General features: G+C 44.8%; 1 protein-coding gene across 1 annotated transcript; it reads right to left on the bottom strand.

The window, feature by feature from the left end:
* Positions 1-455: 455 nt before the first annotated feature.
* On the bottom strand, positions 456-15,200 carry Ackr2 (atypical chemokine receptor 2). Its single transcript, XM_026408085.2, has 2 exons — positions 15,115-15,200; positions 456-2,304 (listed from the first exon to the last, which is right to left on the bottom strand). The coding sequence occupies exon 2, from the start codon at positions 2,265-2,267 to the stop codon at positions 1,113-1,115; it is 1,155 nt and encodes a 384-aa protein (XP_026263870.2). The 5' UTR covers positions 2,268-2,304; positions 15,115-15,200; the 3' UTR covers positions 456-1,112.
* Between the last annotated feature and the right edge of the window lie 10,355 nt (positions 15,201-25,555).

The raw sequence follows: 25,555 nt of genomic DNA, 5'->3' as shown, positions 1-25,555 counted from the left end.
CATGGTTTATCACTCTGGGCCTTGGTGAGGCACAGCATTATTGTAGAGAGGGTGTTGTGGAGAAAAGCTGCTCTCCCCATGGCATCCAGGAAGAAGGAAAGAGGAAAAAAAGGGCTAATCCAGGGATAAAATATAGTCCCCAAGGGCACGGCACCAGGGACCCACTCCCTTCAATCAGGTCCCACCTCCTACAGTTTTTGCCACCTCCCAATAGTCCATTCAAATTATGAATCCCTCAATTAATTAACCTACTGATGAGGTCAGAGCCCTCATAATCCAATCATTTCCTAAAAGACCTACCTTTGAACATTGCTGCACTGGGGACCATGCACTAGGGATATGAGCCTTTAGGGGTCACTGAAAATCCAAACCATAATAGGGACAATAACCAATAAACATAAAAATAAGAGAAATATATAGAATATGAGAGAGTAGTAAGTGCTATTGAAAAAAACAAAAACAAAAAGGAGAGCCAAGGGAGGAAGATTAGAAACAACAGATTGGGCATTAAATATTGTGAACATCTGATAGAGAAAATGGGAGCTGAGTCAAGAGCTGACGAGGTGAGAGAATGAGCCAAGCTCTTCCTAGGGGGAGAGTATTCCAGGAAGATGGCACAGAGGAATCTCCTTAAAGGGATATGCCTGGAATGTCTGGAGACAGCACTGGAGGCCAGTGTGTCCAGAGCAGAGTGAGCAGGAGGGAGTGGGCTGGAGATGAGGGCAGAGGCTGGGAAACAGATCACAGAGCCCTCTAAGGAGCACTGTAAGGACTTGAGCTGCAACTCTGAGGGCGAAGAAAGGACAGCCAAGAGTGTCATGATCACTCTGACTGTTGGAGGCACATTAAGCAACAGAAGTACACGATGATTGGAACACAGAGATCAGTTGGGAAACTATTGCAGCAATTCAGGTGAGAGTGTGTGGTCCTGAAAGCTAGTGAAGAAAATGAAGGAAGAAACAAGGAGAGAGAAGGTGATGCTGATGGTTGGGAATAAAAAAGTGACCACTGGGTTTAGCAGCATGGTCACTGAGATCCTCAGAGGGATTGCTTCAGGCAGAAGCCCAACTGAGTAGGCGTCATCTTCTCTCTCCAGACTGTGGTATGGCCACTCAGGCTGAACTATTCCCCTCAGTCCCCTTGTTAATGGCTCCTTCAGTCTGCCTCTCCCCAGGGTCTTTCATGTCAGTCATTTCTTCTTGGTTAGTAAGCCTGCTGCTCTCAGAACAGTTGGACAATGAGGCCTGGGCAGTACCAGGTACCAGACGCCGCCTGAGCATAGCAGCCAGGAAAGCCTTCAGGTACCTGCGGAAACGGCGACTGGAGAAGGCATAGAGGACAGGGGTAAAACAGCAGTGAAGAAAGGCAAGGCTCTCTGTCACCTGAAGTGCATAGTCCAGACGGTGGCTGACCTGGCAGTCCCCAAAGATATGCAGGTCCAGCAGTGAGTGCAGAAACAAGGTGAGGTTGTATGGGAACCATAGCAAGAAGAAAGCCAGTACTAATGATGCAGCTATTCTTAGAGCCCGGCCCTGGCCTGGGGGCTTCAGCTTGACCAGGACACAACCAATGCGGGAGTAGAAGAAGATCATGGTCAAAAGTGGAAGGAGAAACCCCAGGAGATTCTGTTGGAAGCGGAGGAAGAGCTTCCAAATGGTCCCGTGTCCACCAAAATCCGCGTAGCAGTTCCACACACCCTTGGGGTTTTCATGTATCTGCACAAAGACCATGTCAGGGATGGAGATGGCCAGGGCCACGGCCCACACTATGGCAGCAAGCAGCAGACTTTTGGCCCGAGTCCTCAGCCTGTGGAGGGGCTGAGCATGAACAATCTCCAGGTACTTGTCCAGGCTCATGCAGCTGATGAAAAAGATGCCACTGTAAAAGTTAATGGTATACAGGGTGCTCATCATCTTGCATAAGAAACTGCCAAAGACCCAATGCCAAGCCACGGAGATGCCCCAGAAGGGCAAAGTCACCACAAACAGGAGGTTGGAGATGGCCAGGTTCAGAAGGTAGACCTCAGTCATCCGCCTGCAAGGCACGTAACGGAGTAAGACCACGAGAAGGAGGAGGTTCCCGGTCAGGCCCAACACAAAAATCAGGCTGTAGAAGACTGGCAGGAAGACTCTACTAAAGGACAGGACATCATCCTTCCTGCAGAGCAAGAAAGCCACCTCATCTAGGTAGTAGTAGTCATAGAAGGAACTGTTCTCAGAACTGGCATCCTCGGTGGCGAGTGGCAGAGGGGAGATGGCGGTGGCCATGTTGAGAAGACACACTCAGTACTGAAGTTCTGTGGTGCTGTGAGAGAAAAATATGGTGAGACTTTACATGCCCTGCCTCTCTCCAAACCCACTTTGGCTATTGCCCTGGAATGTCTAATAGACTCTTCAAATCTAGGGCAGAACCTGCAAATAAGAGCTCATGCTTAGGAAGCCCAGCCCTACCACTTACCATTGTGTCACCTTGGATAAGTGTCTTAATCATTAAGGTGTTGGTAAAGTATTCAGTTCTTTCATTGTGGTCTCACTGCTTTATTTTTCTCCCTTATCATTTAAAATGATTTATAATGTCTTTCAGATTTTCCTTTATTGTTTAGGGATACCAATTCACCAATTTATTGTGTCTCCTGAATCTTCCTCATGCACATAATTATGCTTCCTTCTTTGGCTTATAGTTTTTTATAATGAGAGCTTCCCTTCAATGGGATTTCTCTTATCTATAAATGTACATCATGTCCACTCTGTTTTGGGGTTTTCTTCATTTTTAGCAAGTAAGGAATTCCTTTGCTCTTGATAGTTTTAAAATATTTAATTTATAAATATTTAATTTTGTATCAATAGTTTCACTTATAAACAATTAATATTTTAAAGAGTTTATCCAATATTTCTATGTATAAGAGAAAGTGTGATCCCTCATGTTAAAGAACCCAGAACCAACTAACACTTATCATCCCTCAGTTTCCTCACTTTTAAAATGACATAATAGCTAAATTATGGAACCAACATAGATGCCCTTCAGTAGATGAATGGAGAGGGAAACTTTGGTATATACCCAATGGAATATTCTCAGCATTAAAAGAGAATATAATTATGACATTTGCAGGTAAATGGATGAAGTTGGAGAATATAATGCTAAGTGAAGGAAGACAATCCCAAAAAAACAGAGGCCAAAAGTTTTCTTTGATATGAGCATGCTGACTCATAATGACAACTAGCAGGGAGCATGGGAGGAATGAGGAACTTTAGACAGGGCAAAGGGGAGGGAGGGGAAAGGAGGAGGCAAAGGGGGGTAGGAATGATGGTGGAATGAGTTAGATATCATTACCCTAAGTACATGTATAAAGACACAAATGGTGTGAAAATACTTTGTGTACAATCAGTGTCTTGCAAATTTGTACTCTATGTGTAATATGAAATGAATTGAATTCTGCCATCATGTATGACAAATTAGAATAAATTTTTTAAATTAAATTAAAAAAAACTTAACACCAAAAAAAAAAAACCAAATAACCCAATCAATAAATGGGCTAAGGAACCAAACAGACACTTCACAGAAGAAGAAATAAGATCAATCAACAAATATATGAAAAAGTGTTCAGCATCACTATCAATTTCAGAGAAATGTAAATGAAAACTACTCTAAGATTTCATCTCACCTCAGTAAGAATAGCAATTATCAAGAATATAACAACAATAAATGTTGGTGAGGATGTGAGGGAAAAGGCACACTCATACATTGCTGGTTGGATTGCAAATTGATGCAACCATTAAGTTTTCTCAGAAAACTTAGAATGGAACCACCATTTGACCCAGCAATTATCCTTGGTTTAAATCCAAAGGACTTAAAATCAGCATACTACAGTGATGCAGCCACATCAGTGTTTATACCAACTCACAATAACTAAACTATGGAACCAACCTAGGTGTCCTTCAACAGATGAATGGATAAAGAAAATGTGATACACACACACACACACAATGGAATATTGCTCAGCCTTAAAGAAGGAAGAAATTATGGCATCTACTGGTAAATGAATGGAGCTGGAGAATATCATGCTAAATGAAATACACCAATCCCAAAATAACAAAGGCCAAATGTTTTCTCTGATAAGAGGATGCTAATTTACAATAAGGAGGGGGGCCTAGGGAAAAAATAGTTACTTTAGATTAGGTAGAGGGGAGTGAAGGGAGGGGAGGGAGTATGGGGGTAGAAAGGATAGTAGAATGAATTAAACATTATTACCCTATGTACATATATAACTGTATGACCTGTGTGATTCTACATCGTGTACAACCAAAAGAATGAGAAATCATATTCCATCTATGTATGATATATAAAAGTGCATTCTACTGGCATGTAACTAATTAGAACAACAACAACAAAAAGTCATTAGGGTGAAGCCCGCATGACCGGATCTTGGGGGTTTAATTAGAAGAGAGAGCAAAACCAGACAGACATTAGGCAATCCTTGCCTCTTGCTATATGACACTCTGTATCATCTCAGGACTCAGTCAGCAAGAAGTCAATGAGGTTCTTAGATCTCATATCACCAGAACTATGAGCCAAAATAAACCTGTAAAAAAATAAAATAAAATAAATAGCTCTTAGCTGGATTCTCAGAGAGGTTTGTCTCTGGGCCTCCTGGGATGCTCTGGGTGTTGGGGGTAGTGGATCTCAGTTACTACCTATTGTGCGTCCTCTCATGTCACACCAAATGAACAGAGCAGAATATGCTGTGCCTGGAGCTTCTTGCTGGACAGGTTGAGAGAATGCTGACTGCACCAGGGCTGGAGTCCCTCCGGAGGTTTTTAGTATGGGTCCCCCAGGGTGTGGGGAGCCTTGTCAATTTTCATCAGATTCTCTTCCAAGTTTCAGTGTATGTAGGCAAGTCTGAGGTTTCCAGTGTGTGCCCCCGAGGCCTGGCAATCATCCAAGTGTCCCCAGCATGCCTCAGATTTGGAGGAGCCAACCACTGTTCCGCACTAGAAAGTGAAGGGTTGCAGAAACTGGTCATTTGCGAGCCTCTGTCCTGGAGCCTCCAGACTTGATCCCAGTGCAAAACCACTACACCTATTGTCACTCTTGTCACAGTGGGTGGGATCACTGACCTTGTTCCCTCCATTGCTCTTCGTATCACAGCCCTTGCTGCCCCAGGGTTCTTGTCAGATATCCCTCAATCTCCAGGCCACCACTGCCTCAAGTACCCTCTCCCACCCAATCAGGTCCTCTGAATTGTGAGTATTCTAGATTTTCTGACCCCAGAGCAATTTAGTTGAGATGGCTCCTGATTCTAGGTCTTGAGTATCTGCTGAACCATGTAGTGAATCTGTTCTCTAAAGCAAGCTTGTTCAGGAGTTGCATTTAGATCAAAACCCTTAAAGCATGTAAGGATCATGAATTTACTTCTCTTACAATTAGGACTGCAGGATGCCATTATTACCATGGCCACTTGCACTTTACAGTTTTGGTTATGTTCCACACCCTTCGGTTCCCTGCCCCCAGCTGAGAGCAGGGGTTGAGGTTGCAAATTGCTTTGCCCATTTCTCTAGATGGCCTTTCCGATTTTCTGTGCTGTTTAGGTTTCTCGTGGCTACTTTATCAGTTCTCAGAGTTCTTCTTCGCTCTCCTTGGAATATACTTTCTCCTTTGCTGCCCTGAATCTTTTCTCCTGTGGAGTCCAGTGAAGGGTACTTCTCTTCCACCATCTTCTAATGAGAATCCTTCTTTGAACATTTAAAAAAAATATATACAGCACACCATAATTATCTATATTCACTCTACTGTGCAATAGCAGGCAGAACTTCTTACTCCTAACTTAGTATCCACTGATAAACCTCGCCCCAGCCCTCTCTCTTCCCCCTCTCTCCAGCTTCTGGTGACCACTATTTAACTCTCAACCTTCATGAGATCCACTTTTTTACATTTCACATTTGAGTGCATCATGGTATTTCTATTTCCAGTTTTTCAAAAAACCTCCATACTGTTTTTGATAAGTGCTGTACTAATTTACATTCCCTCAGCCATGTATAAGAGTTCCCCTTTCTCTGCATCCTCACCAGCATTTGGTATTTGTCTTTCTTATATTAACCATTCTTACTGGGGTGAGGTGATATTGTATTGTGGTTTTGATTTACATTTTCCTGATGATTAGTGATGTTGAAATTTTTTTCATATACCTTTTGGCCATTTGTACAGGTTCTTTTGATAAATGTCTATTCAGATTATTTGCTCATTTTAAAATCAGATTGTTTGGGGGCTTTTTGCTATTGGGTTGTTTGAGTTCCTTATAAACTCTCGATATTAATCACTTATCAGATGGATAGTTTGCAAATATTTTTTACTCTATTGAGTGTCTCTTTTGCTTTGCAGAAGATTTTGTTTGCAATAAGTCCATTTGTCTAGTTTCACTTTTATTGCCTTTGCATTGGAGGTAATATCCAAAAAATCTTTGCCCAGACCTATGTCCTGAAGACTGAAAGTAATTTAAAAAAAAAAAAAACCTCATATGAACCAGGGATACAAGTCTGTCATAAACCAAGAATTATTGAGCACATTAGATTGTCCACCAATGGCGAAGGGGCTTTGGGGAGAAAAGAGGAAGAAGTTAAAAAGGTGCATAGGACCCAAGAGACAATTATGGAGAGTCACTAACGCGGGCCCCGAGAGCTGATGATGATAATGCAAATCAACTCTACTCTGTACCTCTGCATTTTATTTCATATTCTTTTATTTAATCTGTAGTTGAAATTTTTAATACGTTAAATGCCAGTTTGTATTTTTCTGTGAATTATTTATGGTTTCAAAGGGTGGGGCTCTCATTTTATAAGAGGTCTTATGTAGTATGGATTTTTGTTTTCTTCATGTGCAATGCAAATATTTTCCCTAGTCCTTTCTGGAAGAAATTTTGCCCTTTTTTTGGCAGGGGGTGGGGTACCAGGGATTGAACCCAAGGCACTTAACCACTGAACCACATCCCCAGGTCTTTTTGTTTTTTATTTTATTTTATTATTTTTTTTAAGGAAGAGAACTTCTTTGTTTTTTTTTTTTTTGAGAGAGAGAGAGAGAGAGAATTTTAATATTTATTTTTTAGTTATCAGCGGACACAACATCTTTCTTTGTATGTGGTGCTGAGGATCGAACCCAAGACGCATGCATGCTAGGCGAGCGTGCTACCACTTGCGCCGCATCCCCAGCCCTCTTTTTGTTTTTTATTTTGAGACAGGGTTTCACTAAGTTGCTTAGGGCCTTGCTAAGTTGCTGAGGATGACTTTGAACTTTTGATCTTCCTGCCTCAGTCTCCTGAGCTGCTGGGATTATAGTACCACCCTGCTCTGCTGCCTTTTTTTTTTTTTTTTTTTAAGAAATGTTAACAGGCAGAATTTTAAAAGAACTGTTGACTTGAGAGGGCTTCTTTTGATCCTTTTAGTATTCACCATGCTGGGAGCTCACTTGTGATGGAAACCTTCACAGCTGCTGAGGCAGAATCTCTCTCCAGGGCCCTAGAGTCTTCCCATCCATGAACTTCTGCTCCATCCTTAAGCTCCTATCAAACGGCATCTGAAGCAGATGTTGGTGAAATAACACGTGCCCTATCCCCACTCCAGGGGCTCAGTTAGAGCAGCTTTATCTAAGCAGCTCTGCTTCTGACAAGCCTTAGCCTCAGGAACTTGGTCCTGTGCCTTCTTCTATTCCCATCCTGGGCATCTGAGCCCTAGCCCCTCACCCACGGGCAGTGATAAGATCATCCTAGCACTGACTGATGTGGGGAGTCTGTGAGAAGCTGGGAGGGCCAGGGAGGAGGAGGGGGTGCCCTTCTGCTCTTAGGTCTACACGGGACTTATTAGTCAGGATAACAGTAATTGCACACCACTCTTTTCTGAGCTGCTAGCATTGGCCTTGATCTTCACCCAATTTCCCAAAGTCTCTTTGCTCAGCAGTCTTTTGCTTTAGCAAACAAATGAGACTGACGAATGTTTAGATCAAAACTCAAGGTCAGAGTCAGCAGAACCTGGTCTGGTCCAGGCCACTTTTGAAAGTCTCTCTTCACTTGGAACACTCTGACCCCTACCCACCCAACCCTCTGATCTTTGATTCTGGGAATCCTTCCAGGTCCTCCTGCTTGTGGAACGAGCTATCACTTTTATCAATAATATCAACAATGGCTCAGCAACCAGCACCCCATATGTACACTGTAGTTGGCTGGACACCTTCATGTCAGCTGTGATCATCCTATAACACAAATCAGGGAGGGCTGTGGCCTTATTTAACCAGGAAAGCAAAGCAACTTGTCTAGGTGTCCATAGGACCCCAAACTTGGGTCTTCAGACTCTGGACACATGGTACCTTGCCCCCGATTTCCTCTCATCCTCAGCCTCTTTTCTACCCCACCCAGCTGTCACCATAAGGAGACACTAAGGAAAGTATGACTGAATTGTTACCCTTGCTGGTTGTTCCAGAGACTCTAGATGTCAGAATGACATCAATGTCAAGGCTTTCTTGAGCCTCCTTGTGAAACACAGCCCCTCATTGAAGCCAGAATCATAGACACCCCCTCCCTAACACCAAAGATATCCATATTCTAATCCTGAGCCCTGTGGATACATTACCTTAAATATCTATAGAGTCAATCAAGGACCTAGAGATGGGGAGATTGCCCTGGATTACACAGGTAGCCCAACAAAATTCCAAGGGTCCCTATGAGAGGGAACAGGAAGGTCAGAAACAGGGAAGGAGGCATGGAGAAGTAAGTGTGGGGGAGGTGGTCAGAATGGCACAATGGCTCCATAGCGGGCACAGAAGCCTCTAGAAACCAGAAGAAACAAGGCGCAGATCCCCTAAACTCCTGCAGGGCCCAGCCCTGCCCATCTACTTTAGATTTACCACCTCTACAATAGCAAGATAATAAATCTGTGTTGTTTGAAACCACCAAATGTGTGGTCATTTGTTGCGGCAGCACTGGAAATTAATGCACTTCCAGAGACCTATTGTGCTCTGAGAACCTTGGCCTGAGAGAACACAAGTGCATCCTGTCTACCTGTCTTGACTTACAGGCAGGTAGATTGAGACCTGAAGAAGGGGAATGACTGGTACAAAGCATGCAATGAGCATTTTGTCTGAGCCTTTAAACCCCACGCTCCTGACTATGGTTCAGATCTTGATTCACCTCTCTCTGAACTGTCCCCCATCTATCCCCCCTCTGTTTCCTTTTTTGTTTGCACTTTTGCTTATTGCCTGAATTCATTTGGCTTTCCAGCAGCACCTTGATAGGAAATGAGTGAAGTCATTCACATCTTAGTATAAAGCAGCAGGTAGGAAGGCAATCCTGGGTGAAATTCTGCAGAGTAAGTTTTGAGGAATCCAGAGAATTACATAGGGACTGGAGAGGGAGGCCTTATAGAATAAGGAGGGTCAAGGTCAAAGAGGCAAGCCACAGCTCATCTCTGGGGCAGTAACATTATCTTTTTGGTGCTTCCTGAGATGCTGGCATAGGCTAGCTGCAGCTTTGGCTTTGCAGGAATCTCTGGATACAAAGTAATATCTCCTGCTGGGCAACCACAGTTTACCACCAAAGGCCTCTCAGAGAGGCTGCAGTTGAGGCAACTAAAGGGAAGATATTGTTATGTCCATGTAGACAAGGAGGCAGCCATGTAAGTTGAGCTCCTGCTGTGACTGACCACTTACATGTAACCTTTTCATTGATCCTCATAATGGCCCTGGGAAGCAATATCATTATGGTCTCCATAATGAGGAACTTGAGGCTTACAGAGTTGATATCCAACTGCCCACAGCCTCAGATTAGCAAATGATGGACCCAGGATTGGATGGAATTGATGAGCCCTTCCCCCGAGGTTCCTCTTTTAAATGGATCCAACTTCAACTTGAAGGATGAGGCTCAGAGGATGGGAGTTCTGGCCTCAGCAACAAGTGGCAGAGAAAACTCAAAGCCAGTAGTGTGCAGGGCCAGCTCCCACAGGCTTATGAGAACCAGCAGTGTAGCATCTCAGAGGCATTCAACAACTGATCATGGAATATACCAACTCTGCATTCAGTGATGTTAAGTTGGTTGCTTGGCAAGGGAAATATTGATGCCATGGCAAATACTCTAAATTAGGGCTTCCCCTCCTTACTTTCCTCTTCTACCTACCTGCTCCCAGCCCAGAGCTATTGTGAGATCTCACTAGCACAGCCCCACACACACACACAGACATCTTCCTCTCCCACCTCCCACATCAGTTCTGCAGCCACCCTCCCTGTCCAGCCAAGAGCCCTTAAGGACAGGGTCACAGGTACTAGGCGTGTACCTGTGTTGAGTGTGCTATTTACTGGGCACCTGATAAAACACACTGGTCAAACAAACAATTTCAAACCTGACCCCAAGAGGTCACACCAGTTTTTGGAATGTAAATCCAAGAACATCATTTAGGATTATTCCTAGAGGAGAATGCTAATGTTGGCTTCTTTGGACTCTGGAAATCCTTTAAAATGCCCCCTAGTCCCTCCCCTCCCAGGAGCCTGTCAGACTGCTGTCTGGGGAATTCATGCCCCAACCTCTGAGCAAGCACTCACCAAAGGCCACTCCTCAGCCTCAGAGATCTCCTGCCTCCCCTGTCAGTCAGGGTGACAGTCGTGTCTCCAGGACATGCCAGTACAGGGCCGGCATCTGAGAGGCGCTGAGCAGATGATGGCTGAATCCATCAGCACAACCTCCTCTTTCCTCCCTTGTCATTTTTTCTTTTCCTGTATTTCAGCCTCTCCACCACTCTCCAAGACACACCCTCCTTCTATGAGTTATTCCCCAGCCTGGGCCAGCTCTGCCCCTGCAGCCTTGGGAGCCCGTGACCAGGCAGTGTGACTCAGAGCCCCCATTTCCACATGAACCATGTTTAAGTGCTGCATCCAGCTGGCACAGCCTTCTTGACTTGTGTCAGGGAGGCAGCCCTGCAGTTGCTTTGGAGAGAACGCGTGCGCGCACGTGTGTGTGTGTGTGTGTGTGTGTCTGTGTCTGTGTGTGCGCGCGCACAGAGATGGAGTCCTGGCTGAGCTTGGGATGGCCCCCAAGCCCTCTGCCCATGACTCTGGCCTTCCCATCCTGCATTCCTGGTCTGATTGTGGCTGGAAAAGTTGAGGCAGGAATTTTGAAATGATCCACACCCCAACCACAGCACCTGGCTGCAAAATGCCCTCTGGCTTTGGAAGAGGCCCAGAGAAATTAAACCCAGATGGCAGAAAACCTGCCTCTGGGGAAGCTGGAAACTGTTGTAGCTCTCTTCTTTCTTTCTCTTGGGCCAGTAAAACCCCAGATATTAAATTCTATACAACAATGACATGCAGTCATCATATAGCACATACTACAGAACAGTCTCTATTCTCAAAACTTTCCCTGTACTCATTCATTTCATCTTTGCAATGACACTAGGAGGCAAGTAGTATTATTTCTATTTTACATCTGAGGAGACTGAGACACAGAGAGGCTAAGGAAATTGCCCAAGGTCACACAGCTAATAAATAGTTAATCTGGGATTTGAATCTAGGCCCAACGCCTAAGCTAGAGATGGAGAAGTAATGGGAGACCACACTGCTGTTGCTTAGGAGGCCTAAATGGGAGGCTGGCTAGAAGGCTGATGGCCCATGAATGAAAAAGGCAGCACAGTCCCACATGGAAGACAGGAAAGCCATCTAGTGTCTTAGGAATGGCATACTAGGGACAAGAACTTGTGGATGGCCACCTCGGGAGGCAGACCTAGCTCTACTTCCCCAGTCTGTTTTGAGGTGACTTCGGACTTAAACCTTCAGGCCCTGCCAAAGTTTTCCCAGGACAAAACAGGGCTTTCATCCAGAGCCCTGGTCTTCCACTAGTCAAATTTCTCACCCACACAATGATCCTAGTAGGTACAGTAAAGGATTTTATGAACATTCAATGTGATGTAATCCCTGAACCCTAACCATGTACTAGGCCCTGCGAAAGGTCTCTAAATATATTAAATTATTTCATCTTCACATTTAGCTTATAGAAGTAAATACATGGATAGAATAGCTCTGATTTACAACTGAGGACACAAAAGCAACAAAGAAGGTAAAGAGTTGGCCCAAGGTCACGGAGCAATTGAGTAGTAGAACCAGGATTTGAAAGCCAGAATCCGTGCACTTAAACACTAAATACTCTACCTCTCAAAGAAAATAGCCAGCAGGTTGTGGGTTTCCTCCTCTGAGCTTTACATGTATTAATGAACTGATGACTCACAACAATTTTATAAGATAGGCCTCATTTTACAGATGATGAACTGAAACTCAGAGAGGGAAAGTAACGTTCCCAAGGGCACACAGGAAGTACAGTCAGCCCTCCATATTCGCAGAGTCTGTATCTATACATTCAAGCAAGTAAAGATCAAGAATATTTAAAAGAATTCCATATGTATTAAACATGAACCAACTTTTTTCTTGTTATTATATTCTCAACAATACAGTACAGCAACTATTTACATAGTAGCATGTACACTGCATTAGGGTTTATAAGTCTCCTAGAGGTGACTTAAAGTATACAGGAGGACGTGTGGGGTAATATGTAAGTACTATGCTAGTTTATGCTATAAGGGACTAAAGCATCAAAGGATTCTGTTTTCACAGAGTTGGGGGCAGAGGGTGTCCTGGAACAAATCCCCCTTGTGACACAGCCAGGGACCTCCCATAAAAAGCAGGCCCTCTAAGGGTCTAGGGATTATAACCTCTCAGGAGAAATAACAGAGCTAAGCTAGCTCTCCTTCTTGCAGGGTTAACAGTAATGTCAAAAAATTAGGAGTTAAAAAAGTGTGTCAGCCTTCAAGGCTTTGGGAGTGAGATAAGATGCCAGGGGCTGGGAAGTCAGCTCAGCTCAGCCTTCTGGATTATGTCGGCAGAAACACCAAGAAGCTGGAGCCAGGCAGCAAAAGCACCAAGACGAGGTCACTGAGTCAGGGCAACAGTACACCCCATTCTGAAAACAATTCTTTCCCAAAGTTGAGGCAAACACATGGATAGAATAGTCACTGAAGGAAACTTCGGTTCCCTTGATTTTATCAGCAGAGTAAAACGCATGCACCCAGAAGGGGACTGAAGATGGTCGTGAGACCTGCGACACATGAATAAGTATGACGGAGAACTGCAGGTGCAGGTGAAACCCCACCCCTGGCTGGGATGACCTCCAGAGACCGCAATGCCCCCACCCGACAGATGCCAAAGCTGTGCACCCTTGTCCTTTGCCGGAGCCAGCCTGGCACACTCCATCAGTCCTGTCTGCCTTCTGGTTCAAGCAGAGGCCCTCTGCAAAGAGCCTCGTTCTGCTTACACTGTGCCTCTGCCTGGTTCTGGTTCTGGGAGGCTGCCTGTCCATCATCCACCCTGGGAGCAGCATATTCAGATAGAACATGATTTATAAATTGTGGTGAAAACAGTAGCAGGGGCTGGGGATGTGACTCAGAGGTAGAGTGCTTGCCTAGTCTGCCTGAAGCCCTGGTTCAAGACCCAGCATCACCAAAAAAGGTAAAACAGCAGCAACCCAACCTGACATTTTGCGGGAGACTCTGTACTTTCCAAGGCACTTTTCCATCTGGTCCTTGCTTCTTCCTGGCTCCCTTTGGAGGAGACAGTAGACACTACAGCTGGGCTCACAGAAACCCCAGGACCACACTGCAAGGCAGGCAGAGCAGGCTCCAGAGTTCAGGACTCCAGTTCCCAGTTCACTGTGCCTGCTCTCTCTTTAATTTTTAAGCTATATTTTGTGGACTTCAAAAAATAATATATGTTCAATGCAAAATGTAGAAACACAAGGGGGAAAATAGAAAAAAAAATTTGGCTAAAAACACCCCACTATCCCACCCCACTGAGATGACCCTTATAAACATCTCAGTGTACCTTGTTTGTCTTGTTTCTTATCCAGAAATCCTCAAGGATTTGTTGGCCCACCAAACCTCATGGATTTGGGAATCACAAAGTCTGGCTGAAAGGGAATGGCTCTTCCGGTCCCCAGCAGGGCAGGGGTCAACTTGCTAACTCCTGAGAGGCTCCCTGCTCCCCACGCTCCCAGGGCCCCACATTCCTCAATGTTTCCTGGTTCTTATCAATAAATGGGGATGTTAGTGACATTTATTTAAAAAAAAACACCAGTAACTGTTTTCCCAAAGCTTATCCCACTTTGAAGTAAACACTTCAAAGAGCTCAGCACTCTGAGGAATCATTGTGGCAGGATAAGCCACGACTTTTATCTTTTCCCAGTGTTTTTTCCCCTATCTAATTAAACATTTTTTAAACTAATTTTGCCTCCCTTATTGTTGCCTGAAATATTACCACTAGAACTCCTTGAATTTGTATTTCAGCAGGATGCTGAGTTCAAAATGAAACACCTCCCTACCTGCAGGAAGAGTGGTATACATAGCCAGAAGATCAATTAATCCACTTCTTACTGGCTGAGTAACCCTGGGCTAATTATTTAACCTCTCTGAGCCACAGTTTTCTCAGCTCCCTGGTAGGTTTTTATGATTAACTGAGTGCTTAGGGCTAGCTGTTGTTCCTGCCCAGGCCTTGACACGAATAAACTATTAAAAGACAGTTGGCTCAGGCAGGGATGGAGAGAAGAGAATCCAGGGACTGCCTGGATCCTGCAGCTATTTGGAACAGAAGGAACGGGCTGAGAATTTGGGGAGTAATAAAAGCGTACAGGGTCCATAGAGAGAGGGGACCTGTTTGAAAGAAGACCACAGTGCTGGGAACCTCAACCCTGGGAGGGAATCCCTTAAAGACCATTGTCACAGCTAGGGGCACAGAGGTCCAAGAAAGAAGGGAGTGCCTGAGATCCCCAGCAAGATCTGAGAACCCAATTTCAGGGATTGAAAAAAAAAATCCGCAAATAAGATTCTCAGAGCCAAGGGGAGTTGGGGGGAGAGGCCAGGTAACCAACCTGCTCTCCAGGTGCTGGGGTAATCATCCCAAAAACTGCACCAGAAAGGAAGCTCCTCAAGGACCTCTCCTACCACCTCCCTCTCCTAGAACTGGTGCCCACTCCCCAAGCCATTGCATCTGTCCCTCCCTGTGGCCTCTGGGCAGGCCCACCCTTCCCTGAATATGGCCATAACCTACCAGCGTCAGAAAGACTTTCCTGGAAATGTAACCCAAGCCTGGGAGGAGAGCAGCAGTCCCGGTGCCTCTTCCTCGGGGAAATGCTGTGGGAGTGATTCTCAACTCTCTAAACAGCAGGCTGCACACATCCTGCTTTAAGACTGTGGGTGGGGTGGGGTGGGGGGAGGACATCCCTTTACTAGAGCCCCAGCCCTCCCATCAGCTGCCCAGAAGTTGACAAATGTGTCAAGCTTGAATGAACCCCCACCCCCATTGCACCTCAAGGAGGAGAATCCCCAAGGACATTCTAACTACTTTGGAAAAAGTGTATCCCCAACCATATCTCTCTGGAATGACTCCCTAGCAGCTGGACCAAGGATAATAACACCCAGTCCAGACCTCAAGGTCTGACTGTGTCCTCCATCTGGATGGCGTTCCAGCCCCACTGCCAGATATCTCACACCCAGCGTCAGAGATGCTGGACATGTCCCCAGCAGGATTCCCCTGTCCATCTTCCTCTACCCTATACTCCCCGGAGTCTCCTCCAGCCATAACTCTCTCCAAGTTATGCTGTCAGTTTCAACCAGAGTAACAGCAATAATCCAAACTCCTTGACTTTCCAAACCATCTTTCCTCCTCCCCTCCTTCTCCCAACACCACTCCATCCCAGCACTGTAGAGCTAGATTTAGTTGTCTGTGTCCTCACTGGATAAGGAGCTCTCAGAGCAAGGACCATATCTGATTCTCTAGCTCAAGCCCAGGGCTGGGTAAAAGCAGAGACTGATTTAATAAATATCTGCATATGCTCAGAAGTATGAAGGTCCCTCTCCCATGTGGTCCAGGATCAGGGTCTCGGACACCTTCAATTCTAGGGCCGCTGTTTGCTTGACACATAGCAGATTCAGTACAGCAGTAATGCCAAGTGGATTCAAGGCCCTGGTATTGAGGTCACACAGAGCTGGCCTTGAATCTAGGTCTGTATTTACCAGCTGTGTGACCTACAGAGGATGGCTTCACCTCTCTGGGGCTCTGTTTTGCATCTGTATTGAGGGTGGGGTTGATCCCTCAGACTGGCATCAGGAAATTGAATGTCCCCAGGGGTAGACATGGACTTAGACAATGCCTTTCTCTGGGGTCCACAGGCCACCCAGAGTAGAGATAAAGCCCATGACAAATTTTCACTCAGACAGAGGGGACCAGGGGATCCTCTAGAAAGATGGATCTCTAAATCTTTCCAGGCCAAATGTGAATTATCAATTGCTCCAGAGAATAAGGCCCAGAGAGTTACCCAAAAGAGCCATGAAGACCTGGCTACCTCTCAGACAACAATTAAATTCTAGAAACTGGGCTCCTTCTTCACCACTCCTGCTTTTTTAGGTTTTTATTTTTAAATTATTTTTAGACTTGCAAAAAATAATATACAGGATTCTTGTGTACTTGTCAATCAACTTTCCCCAGCATTGACATCTGATATAGTCATAATGCAATGATCCAAACCAGGAAATGAACATCGACACCATACTATTAACTTACAGAATGCTGTGGTTTGAGCCATATGTCCTCCCAGAGATTCATGGCCCCCAGTGTAGTGGTATTAAGAGATAGTGGACTTCAAGAGGTGGGATTAGTGAAGGTAGTTAGGTCATGGGGATACTGCCATTGAAAGGGATTAATGTTGGTCTCTCAGAGTAGCTTAGTTCTTCAAAGAATGCTGTCTTGCCATGTGATCTCTTCCACACGGATTCCCACTATGATATTACCTGCCTTGAAGTCCTCTCACCAAAGCTGAGCAGATGGTAATAGCACTGTGCTTTTGAAATGTGAACTAAATAAACCTCTTTTCTTTATAAAGCATCCAGCTTGGGTATTTTGTTATAGCAACATAAGATGGACTCATACACAGATCTTATTTAAATTTCATCAACTGTCACACTAATGTTCTGTTAGTGTGAACATTGATGTTTCATGGCCTTGATGGTTTTAAAAAATGCTGTCCACTTCTTTTCGGATGTCTCTTAATGATCTAACTGGGGTTATGCATTTTGGGTAGAGCATCACAGAAGTGATGGGTGTCCTCAGTGCATCATATATCAGAGGTACACAATTTCAGTATGTCTCTTTACTGGTGGTGTTAACTTTGATCATTTAGGAAAGCTGGTATCTGCCAGGTTTTTCCACTGTAAAATTACTATTTATTCCTTTTAATTAGTAAGACTTTTGTGGACAGATTCTTGGAAATGATGCAACTATCCTGTTTCTCATCATCCTTTTGCCCACTAATTTTAGTATCCATTGATGATACTTTCCAACAATCAATCATTACTGTGGTGTTTGCCAATTGACAATTTTCCATTTCCTTCATTCTTTCCATATTTATTAATTGGAATTTTACTATAAGAAAGAGTTTGGTCTTTCTCCTAATTTATTTATTTTTTTATATCAATAGGGATTCAAGGGCATTTATTTAATTCTATTACTATCATTATTTATCTTGCTCATCAAGTTGTCTCATCCTTTTTAAAATATCTCAACCCATCTGCTTCCTGTTGCACCACTTTCTAATGAGACATGTCCAGAGGCTAAGTCACCTGCCTTCCATGTCACTTCCCAATCAGAACACATCAAACACTATCTGGCAGGTAGTTGGGTTTCCCTGGAACTCACCAAGGCACCTTCCCAGCAAGGATGGGACCTTTTCCTGGAATAGACAGGCTGCAGTCAGGGAAAATGTGTCAGAGCTCCATAGGCAGGAAGTTACAGATACGGTTGAACCCAGCCAGGTGGCCTCTAGTCCTGCCACTTGCCATCCAGCCATTCATCCTCCCTCCTGCACCACCAAACTCACATCCTGAATTGTTCCTGCTTGCATCCCCCTTCCTGCTGGGCTGAGAAGCCAAAGCAGCAGGCAGCTGGCAGCATCTACCCAAAGTTTTTTCCTAATTTGCAAAGGAAATACTCTCCACCCAAGGGATGATTACCAGCTGCTCTCCACCAGTTACAAGGGCAGCCAAAGGAGACAAGGCAGTACACAGCTGCCAGAGAAGCTCTAGCATTTGCCAGAAAGGAAGCATTTGCCAGTGTTGAAGTGAGCCTGAGGGAGAAGGCTGTGGATACATTTCTCTTGTTTTAAGACATGCAAGGATTCTGTTTGCCCTGGGAGAGAAGTGAACCCAGTTTTTGAGGTCAGGAGCTGGGTACACAGGGCTCCTCCCAGGGTTGCAATGCTGCCTCACCTTTAGAGTAGACCTAGACTCCTTCACTGTTCTGATGTACTTCCTAACATACTTCCACTCTTAACATATGGGCTACATCCACTGTTACAGTGAAAATCAGCATCATATTTTCAAAACACCTGCTTCTCTCTTCAGCTGAGCCAGGAGTGTGCACCTGTGAACCTTTGGGCTGCAGAGGATCCTTCCTGTCTTGCACCCTCCCACGCCCCCCCCACGCCCTATCCCCCCCCACCCCCGACTCAGCTCTAGGCCCACCACCCCCTGGGAGCCTCCATGAGTTTCTCCAGGCCTCTCTCTTCCCCTGCTCTCATTCCTGTGTCATTTAGGGACACATCTATCTCCCTACCACGCTGCGAATTCCTCACAGTCAGGGTCTTGTTCATCTGCACGGAGTACCTGGCACTGTCTCCACGCAGAGCAGGAGTTGATTTGCCAGCATCACCCAACTGGCACTTTGCAGATTGGCACTTTGATGGGAGAGGCCTGGTTGGCCCTGCCTCATCCTCTAGCTCACTCTGTCTCTTTCTCTCCATTTCTCTGTCTTCGTAAGACAAAGCTCATCCCGTTCTAGCTGAGCCTATGAGCAGGTTGTCAAGTCTTCCTCTAGGGCCTTAAGACTCTTGAATTCCTAAACCACAAACTTATTCACCAATTTAGAAGCTTGGTTAGTGCCCATATTTACTCACTTTGATTAGATGTTCTGCCGGAGTCTCAGACCAACTTCTTCCTATCATGCTCCATTGACGGCACAACAGGAAGCAAATGTCTCTCAGCTCACCTCTCCCATTTCCTCTTTCTGCACAGCCCCCAGGCTGTCTGTCCATTCCAGACCTGTGATGTCTCCTCTTTAGTACATCTTCATAGGGACTTGTGCTCAGGGCCTCTGGAGGGAGCTGCTGACACTAAACAGGGAGCTTGTAACCCTTCCCCTGATCCCAATCTCTTGCCTTGACGTAAAATGTATTTCTTTGAAATCAAGACATTTATTCCAGCCATATGTTACTTTTTAGAGTTATGGTGTGGCTTTCCAGATATCTTCTCTGGGGATTAGGCCAGGCTACCTGCTTTTACCTAACACCAGTTTCAATGATTCTTATATACAAAGATCCCACCACCCCAGGATTCCCAGGAGCTCAGTTTCCCTGCCCATGGACCAGTTGTAGAGGGTGGGATTCAGAGATATCCATGTGCCCATCATCTGTGACATCCTGTTTTGACTCTAAGAATTTACCCTTGGAGATTGCTGTTTGTGCTTCTGCAAGCCCATGACTGGAAACTGGACACCCAGCCAGTTCAAGGTCAGGAATGGCAAATAGAAGCATTTGGGCTTGGAAGTGGGTGGATGGCTGCCAGCTTTGAGTAGCCAGTCTAATTTCTCTAGAGTTATTTCCTTTTAAATACTTTCAGTGTCTCTGGAAACTCAAAAAGCTGGCTGCTAATCAACAGTTGAGAACTGGAGACCTTTCCCCAACCACTCCTTCACCTCTTCTCCCGACCTCCCCAAGTACCTCTCTGGGCCACACCCCAGACAGAGCACAAAAGGCAGAATAACATACTCATTCGTGCTTGCCTTGCACTTGACTGGACTAGATCTGCTTTCCAAGACTCACACATATTAAGCTGTCCCATCCTCCTACAACCCCATTTTAAAATGAGGAAAATCAGGCACAAAGTGATTAGGTAATTCTAAATTTCAGGGCTGGGATTTGGACCCGACTATCCCCAACTCCACCCTCAGCCTCCACCCTGTTGGTTTACTGCACTTTCCCTTCTGAATCCAGATGTTTTCCCCTCCTCATCAGATATTTCGTGCCATTTTATTATATAAGTTGTTTATTATGGCAATTTTGAAATATGTCCTCCAAAAGTGCCAGATGGGGATAATGAGCTCCCAAAGCATCCCCCACCCAGCCCACCAATGACCAATCAGCAGCCGATCTCTTTTGCCTACTCTGCCACCTACTTACTACTTTTGGTATTATTTTGAAGCAAATAGCAGAAATCATATTATGTAATCTGTAAATATTTGAGGTGCCTTTGAAAGATAAGGACTCTGACCAGTGTCACACCTAAAAAAGTCAACACTGAATCCCTATCATCAAATATCTAGTCACTCCCATATAAATGCCATAATGTTTCCATTTATCATGTATTTTGAATCAGAATTCAAATGAAGTCCACATGTTATGAGTGATTGACGTACCTGTATACATATATGCGTATAGATAGACGATAGCTGCACAAGATGATGATGATTGTAGACAGATGTTTTTCATCTCCCAGTCCCTCTCCAACTCCATCTTCATGCTTTCCCTTTCAACTTATTTATTGAGGAAACTGGTTGTTCCTGCTGTATATTAATTTTCCCAAGGTCTGGATGTTGTTGACTGCATCCTCTGGTATTGTTTAGCATGGCTTTCTGTCCTCTGCATTTCCTTTAAAGTGAAAGTCAAAGGTATGATCAGATTTGGGTTTGAAGATGTTCACCAGACTCCTTCACAGATGACGCTGTGCTTCTGTGGCTATGTGATAGGAACCTGACTTAACTTTGATGACATATTCTCCTCCTGTAGACCCTTTCCTATCTGCTTGAGCATCTTCCTCCTAAATGGCTTCTTAGCTACTGGCATTCCTTAGCACTTGGCTACCAGATCCCTACCCAAGCCACAGTACCACCCAGGGCTGGGCATACAAAGAGGAAACAGAACACAAACTCCACCTGAAACTGCCCAATGGATGACTGGTTTTAGGTGATGGGAGGATGGAAGGTCATCACTAAGAAAATTCTCCTCACTTCTACAACTAAACTAAGAAAACTCTCAACAGATGAAATCAGTGTCAGCTGATATCACATTGTCCTTTGACAATGGGTTTGTCCCTAGCTGGGGATGGCCCCTGCACAGTTCCTGGGATCTGTCACTTTAGCTCTGGGCCTTTGCTCCTTGAACTTCCCATCCTCCCCACTGCTCACTTACTGCAGCTGTTCTCATTCCTCTGCATGCAGGAGTGGGGCTCCATCTACCACTGTGCTTTCTCTCCTCAAAGCTCCCTGAGAAAGGCAGATTTTCCTGAGGTTTGGGACGTGATTAGGTTTCAAGTTGCCCTGAGGCTGGGTGCCTTGTCATCTTATGACTCCCTAGGCCACAGGCTCACTTCCTGTCATTATAGTGCAGCTCAACTCTGGTTGTCCCTTCAGTGACAGGGACTATCTGCTTCAGATATCACCCCAAGAGCTCAGAGGACCTGGTGAAGCTCTTAGATTTCTGCCCCTTTCTGCTCCCATTCCCACGCAGTCTCTGTGGATGGAAGGGAATCATGTGAAGGGAAAGATGCTTCTCCCCTTAGAATCACATTTTGTACCAATGGGTCCCTTGGACAGTCCAGCAAAGCCTTTGATTCCCTCTCAGAACAATATTCTTTTAATATAAAATAAAATATATTTAATACAAATTATAACCGGGCATGGTGGAACATACCTGGAATTCCAGCTACTTGGGAGGCTAAGGCAGGAGGATCACAAGTTTGAAGCCAGTGTCAGCAACTGAGACAGACTCTTTCTCAAAAATCAATAAATATATTAAAAGAACTGGGGATGTAGCTCAGAGGTAGAGTGCCCTGAGTTCAGTTCTCAATACCAAAATAATAAATACACTTAGGGGAAAAAAAAACAATTATAGCTCCAACCTGGAAATAATCCAAAGGTCACTCAACAAGCAAATGGTTAAGCAATCAGTCCATGCCTGCTATGGAACATCACCCAATAAGACAAAAGAACAAGTTGTTGATCTTCACAAACAAGTCGGATGGGTTGCAAGAGGACTGTGCTGGACGGGGAAAAAAAAACAATTTCAACAGTTTATGTATTTCTGAGAGTCATGAATTTCTAAAGGTAAGAGATGCCATTACATGACATTATTTACATGATCCAAATTTTATACAAATAAAAAACAGATCTGTGGATGGCAGGGCCTAGGGAAGGGAGAAGGGGGGAATGTCTGGTTTTCAAAGGACCATGTGAGGGATCCATGTAGCCACAGGACAGTGCTGTGTGTTCACAGTGGTGGTGGTCACATGAATCTACACGTGTGACCAAATTATACAGAACAAAATACACACACAAACTGGTGCATGTAAAACTTGAAACATCTGAATAATCGATGTGGAATCCTTGGTTGTGAGGGTACACCACAGTTATGCAAGAGGTCACTGCTGAGGGAACTGGGCGAAAGTACTCTTGATTATTTCTGTATTATTTCTTACAGATCCATAACCGCATGTATCTTAAAAAGTTAAACCTGGGGCTGGGGCTCAGTGGTAGAGCATTTGCTTAGCACGTGTGAGGCACTGGGTTCAATCCTCAACACCACATATAAATAAATGAATAAATAAATAAATAAATAAATAAAGGTACTGGAGTCCATCCACAACTTAGAAATTTTAAAAAAGTTAAATATTTATTCTGAAATAGTTACTAACATTTTTAAACCCTCATGATATGACAATATATGCATTATCAAGATTAACATATGAAAAACGACCTAGTGATGGATCCTACAACTGCCACAATAGTGATAGTCTTCGTCCCTTGGGAATGCCGTAACAGAATACCATAAACTGTGTATTCTGGAAATTTATTTTTTACAGTTCTGGAGATTGGGAAGTTTTAAGTCAAGGCACATGCATATTCGGTGTCTGTTGAGGGTCCCTTCAGGTGATGCCTTCTTACCGTGAGCTCACTGACAGAGCAAAGAGGGAACTTGTTGGGGGTCTTTCATAAGGGTACTGATCCCATCCAGGAGGGCTCCACCCTCGTGACCTAAACACCGCCCAAGGCCTCCACCTTCAAACACCATCCCAATAGGGATTAGGTTCCAACATATGGAGGGTATAAGGACACACACACTCAGTCCAGGGCAGTGAGGAATATGAACGATATTTCAAGATCCTTGGGGCAGGTCCTGCGGACATTACTGTGCCTTGTTGCCTATGGTTGTAATTGAAGGAGGCTAATGAAGGGAGCTAATGAAAATTAAAATGTTAATTGTTTCCCATCCAAATTCAGGGATCCCCTGAATTATACCATGGACTCTGAGTTAATTATACCATGGACCCCATTGTTTAAGTTAACAACTTTCTCTCTTACATCACACAAGCTATCAGGGCCAGAAGGCAGAAAGTAGCAGACAGGGCACCTGTGGAAGGTTAGTGCTGCAATGTCTCATCTGGGGCCAGGGTGTGTTCCTTGGGGGCTAAGGCAAGATAACCTTTTAAAACGTTAAGTCATGTTTCTCCCATATGGCCTTCCTGCCACCCAAATGGCCAGACCTTAGGGAAGATCTCCAAATTTTCTCTTGGATTTTGAGTACAGGAATTAGAGGAAATTAAGGTTCTCTTTCTAGCCCATACAAAGTTAAAAAATGTTCCCAGAACTGGGGAAGAGCAAGTAAGAGGGACGCAGACCAGTGTAGACATCAGAGGGACCCTGTTCCTGCCTCCTGGCCAGAATCCTAGAGTTGGTAGGAATCAAGGGCAGAGGGACCTGAAACATGGTGAGTCCAAGGTGAACTATGCCACAGGTAGCCCAAGTCTGTGTCCTAGACTGGCATCGAAGCAAACAAATGATACCTTCAATAAAGAGTCAGGCCTGAAGGTGTTGGTGGACTAACATGAGTATGGATGTGTGGGGCTGGTGATCACCAGGGAAAGCAGGACATGAGGACTAAGTGGAGGCTCATGAGGACAGATGCCACCAAGAACCAGAGCCCACCATGATCCTAGGTCTGGGCATCAACCAGTTGCCTGGAATTGATGGAATTCTAGGAAAGGGGTAAGACTGTCAAAGTGCTGAGATTTCACTTCCCTAGTTCTGTAGAATGGGGTCCCATGATAGAAAACAACTGTTCAGGAGAAAAGTGATTGCATTTTCTTGTCGACTTGAGTTTGAGCCTCAAAGTGCACACTAGAGGCACTTTTGGAATGCACTGGCACAGCTCCTGAAGCACGTGCTGTTGGCAGACCTCTGGTGCCCTTTCCCTCCCATACTCAGGACACCATGGCCGACATCCAACAGTCCTTACTAACGCTGCTGTGTCTTTGGCTGTATCTTTGTAGTGAACGATGCCTGTTGTGCCCCAGCTCACCAGTGCAGTGTGCCAGCAGTTCCAAGAACATAATTTCCCTAGCCCCTGGCTCCCAAGAACCCCCAACCAAAGCTGAGGTCAGTGTGTATAAATACTCACTTTCCTTGCTCCTCTGGTGGGATAATGAGGTATGTGATGTGTGCTGTCTCCCTCAATTAATCCAAGAGGATGAAGCTTCAACTGCCCACAGAGAAGGTGGTTAGAAAATGAATCTTTTTGCTGGCTGCCTTCTCTCTCCTGCCTCACTCCTGCACTCTCCCGTTCATGTCTACTTCACCTGCCAAATAGAATATTAGCAGATCGGGGCACGGTGGCACATACTGGTAATCCCATCAATTTGGGAGGTTGAAGAAGGAGGACCACAAGTTTGGGGCCAGCCTCAGCAACTTAGTGAGACCATCGGCAACTTATGGAGTCTCAAAAAAAAGGCGGGGGGGCTGGAGATGTAGCTCATTGGGAGAGTACCCCCAGGGTTCAATCCTCAATTCTGAAATATAAGTAAGAAAATATGGAATCATATGATATTACTGATATTTGGCCTTCTTTGACTTATAAAAAATGCCAATTTCAGGAGGATGGGAATAGAAAAGATAATACAATGAATTGGACATAACTTTCCTATGTTCATGTATGAGTCCATGACCAGTATAACTCTACATCACAAGAATGGGAAGTTATGCTTCAGGTAGGTATAATATGTCAAAATACATTCCACGGTCATGTATAAAAAGAACAAATTTAAAGAAAAAAATGCCAATGTAATATAGCTCAACCTAAAATTTACACTCAAATCTTTATCTTAGAGCTGTTCCAGGATGACCCCATTACAACAATTATATACATACTTTATCCAAAAACTGTCTTTCAGGTCGCCACCCAGCCACACTTGGAATGAGTCTTTGGGAGGAAATTGCTGAGCCAAAGTCCCCAGGAGCCCCCGCCAAACCCTCCAACTCCACAGCACAGTGGGTGGGTCTCTGGAGAGGTGGAGATGGAGCCCAGAGAGACCACTTCAAGAGTGAGCAGCACTCCACCCAATCACATATCACAGTGGGAAGGGTGGCCACAAAAGAAGGAAATCATGAGAGA

Source organism: Urocitellus parryii, chromosome 3, assembly GCF_045843805.1.
Source record: "Urocitellus parryii isolate mUroPar1 chromosome 3, mUroPar1.hap1, whole genome shotgun sequence".
NCBI classification, from domain to species: domain Eukaryota; kingdom Metazoa; phylum Chordata; class Mammalia; order Rodentia; family Sciuridae; genus Urocitellus; species Urocitellus parryii.
Note: the sequence above shows the minus strand (reverse complement) of the source record. Positions and strands in the feature narration are given on the sequence as shown.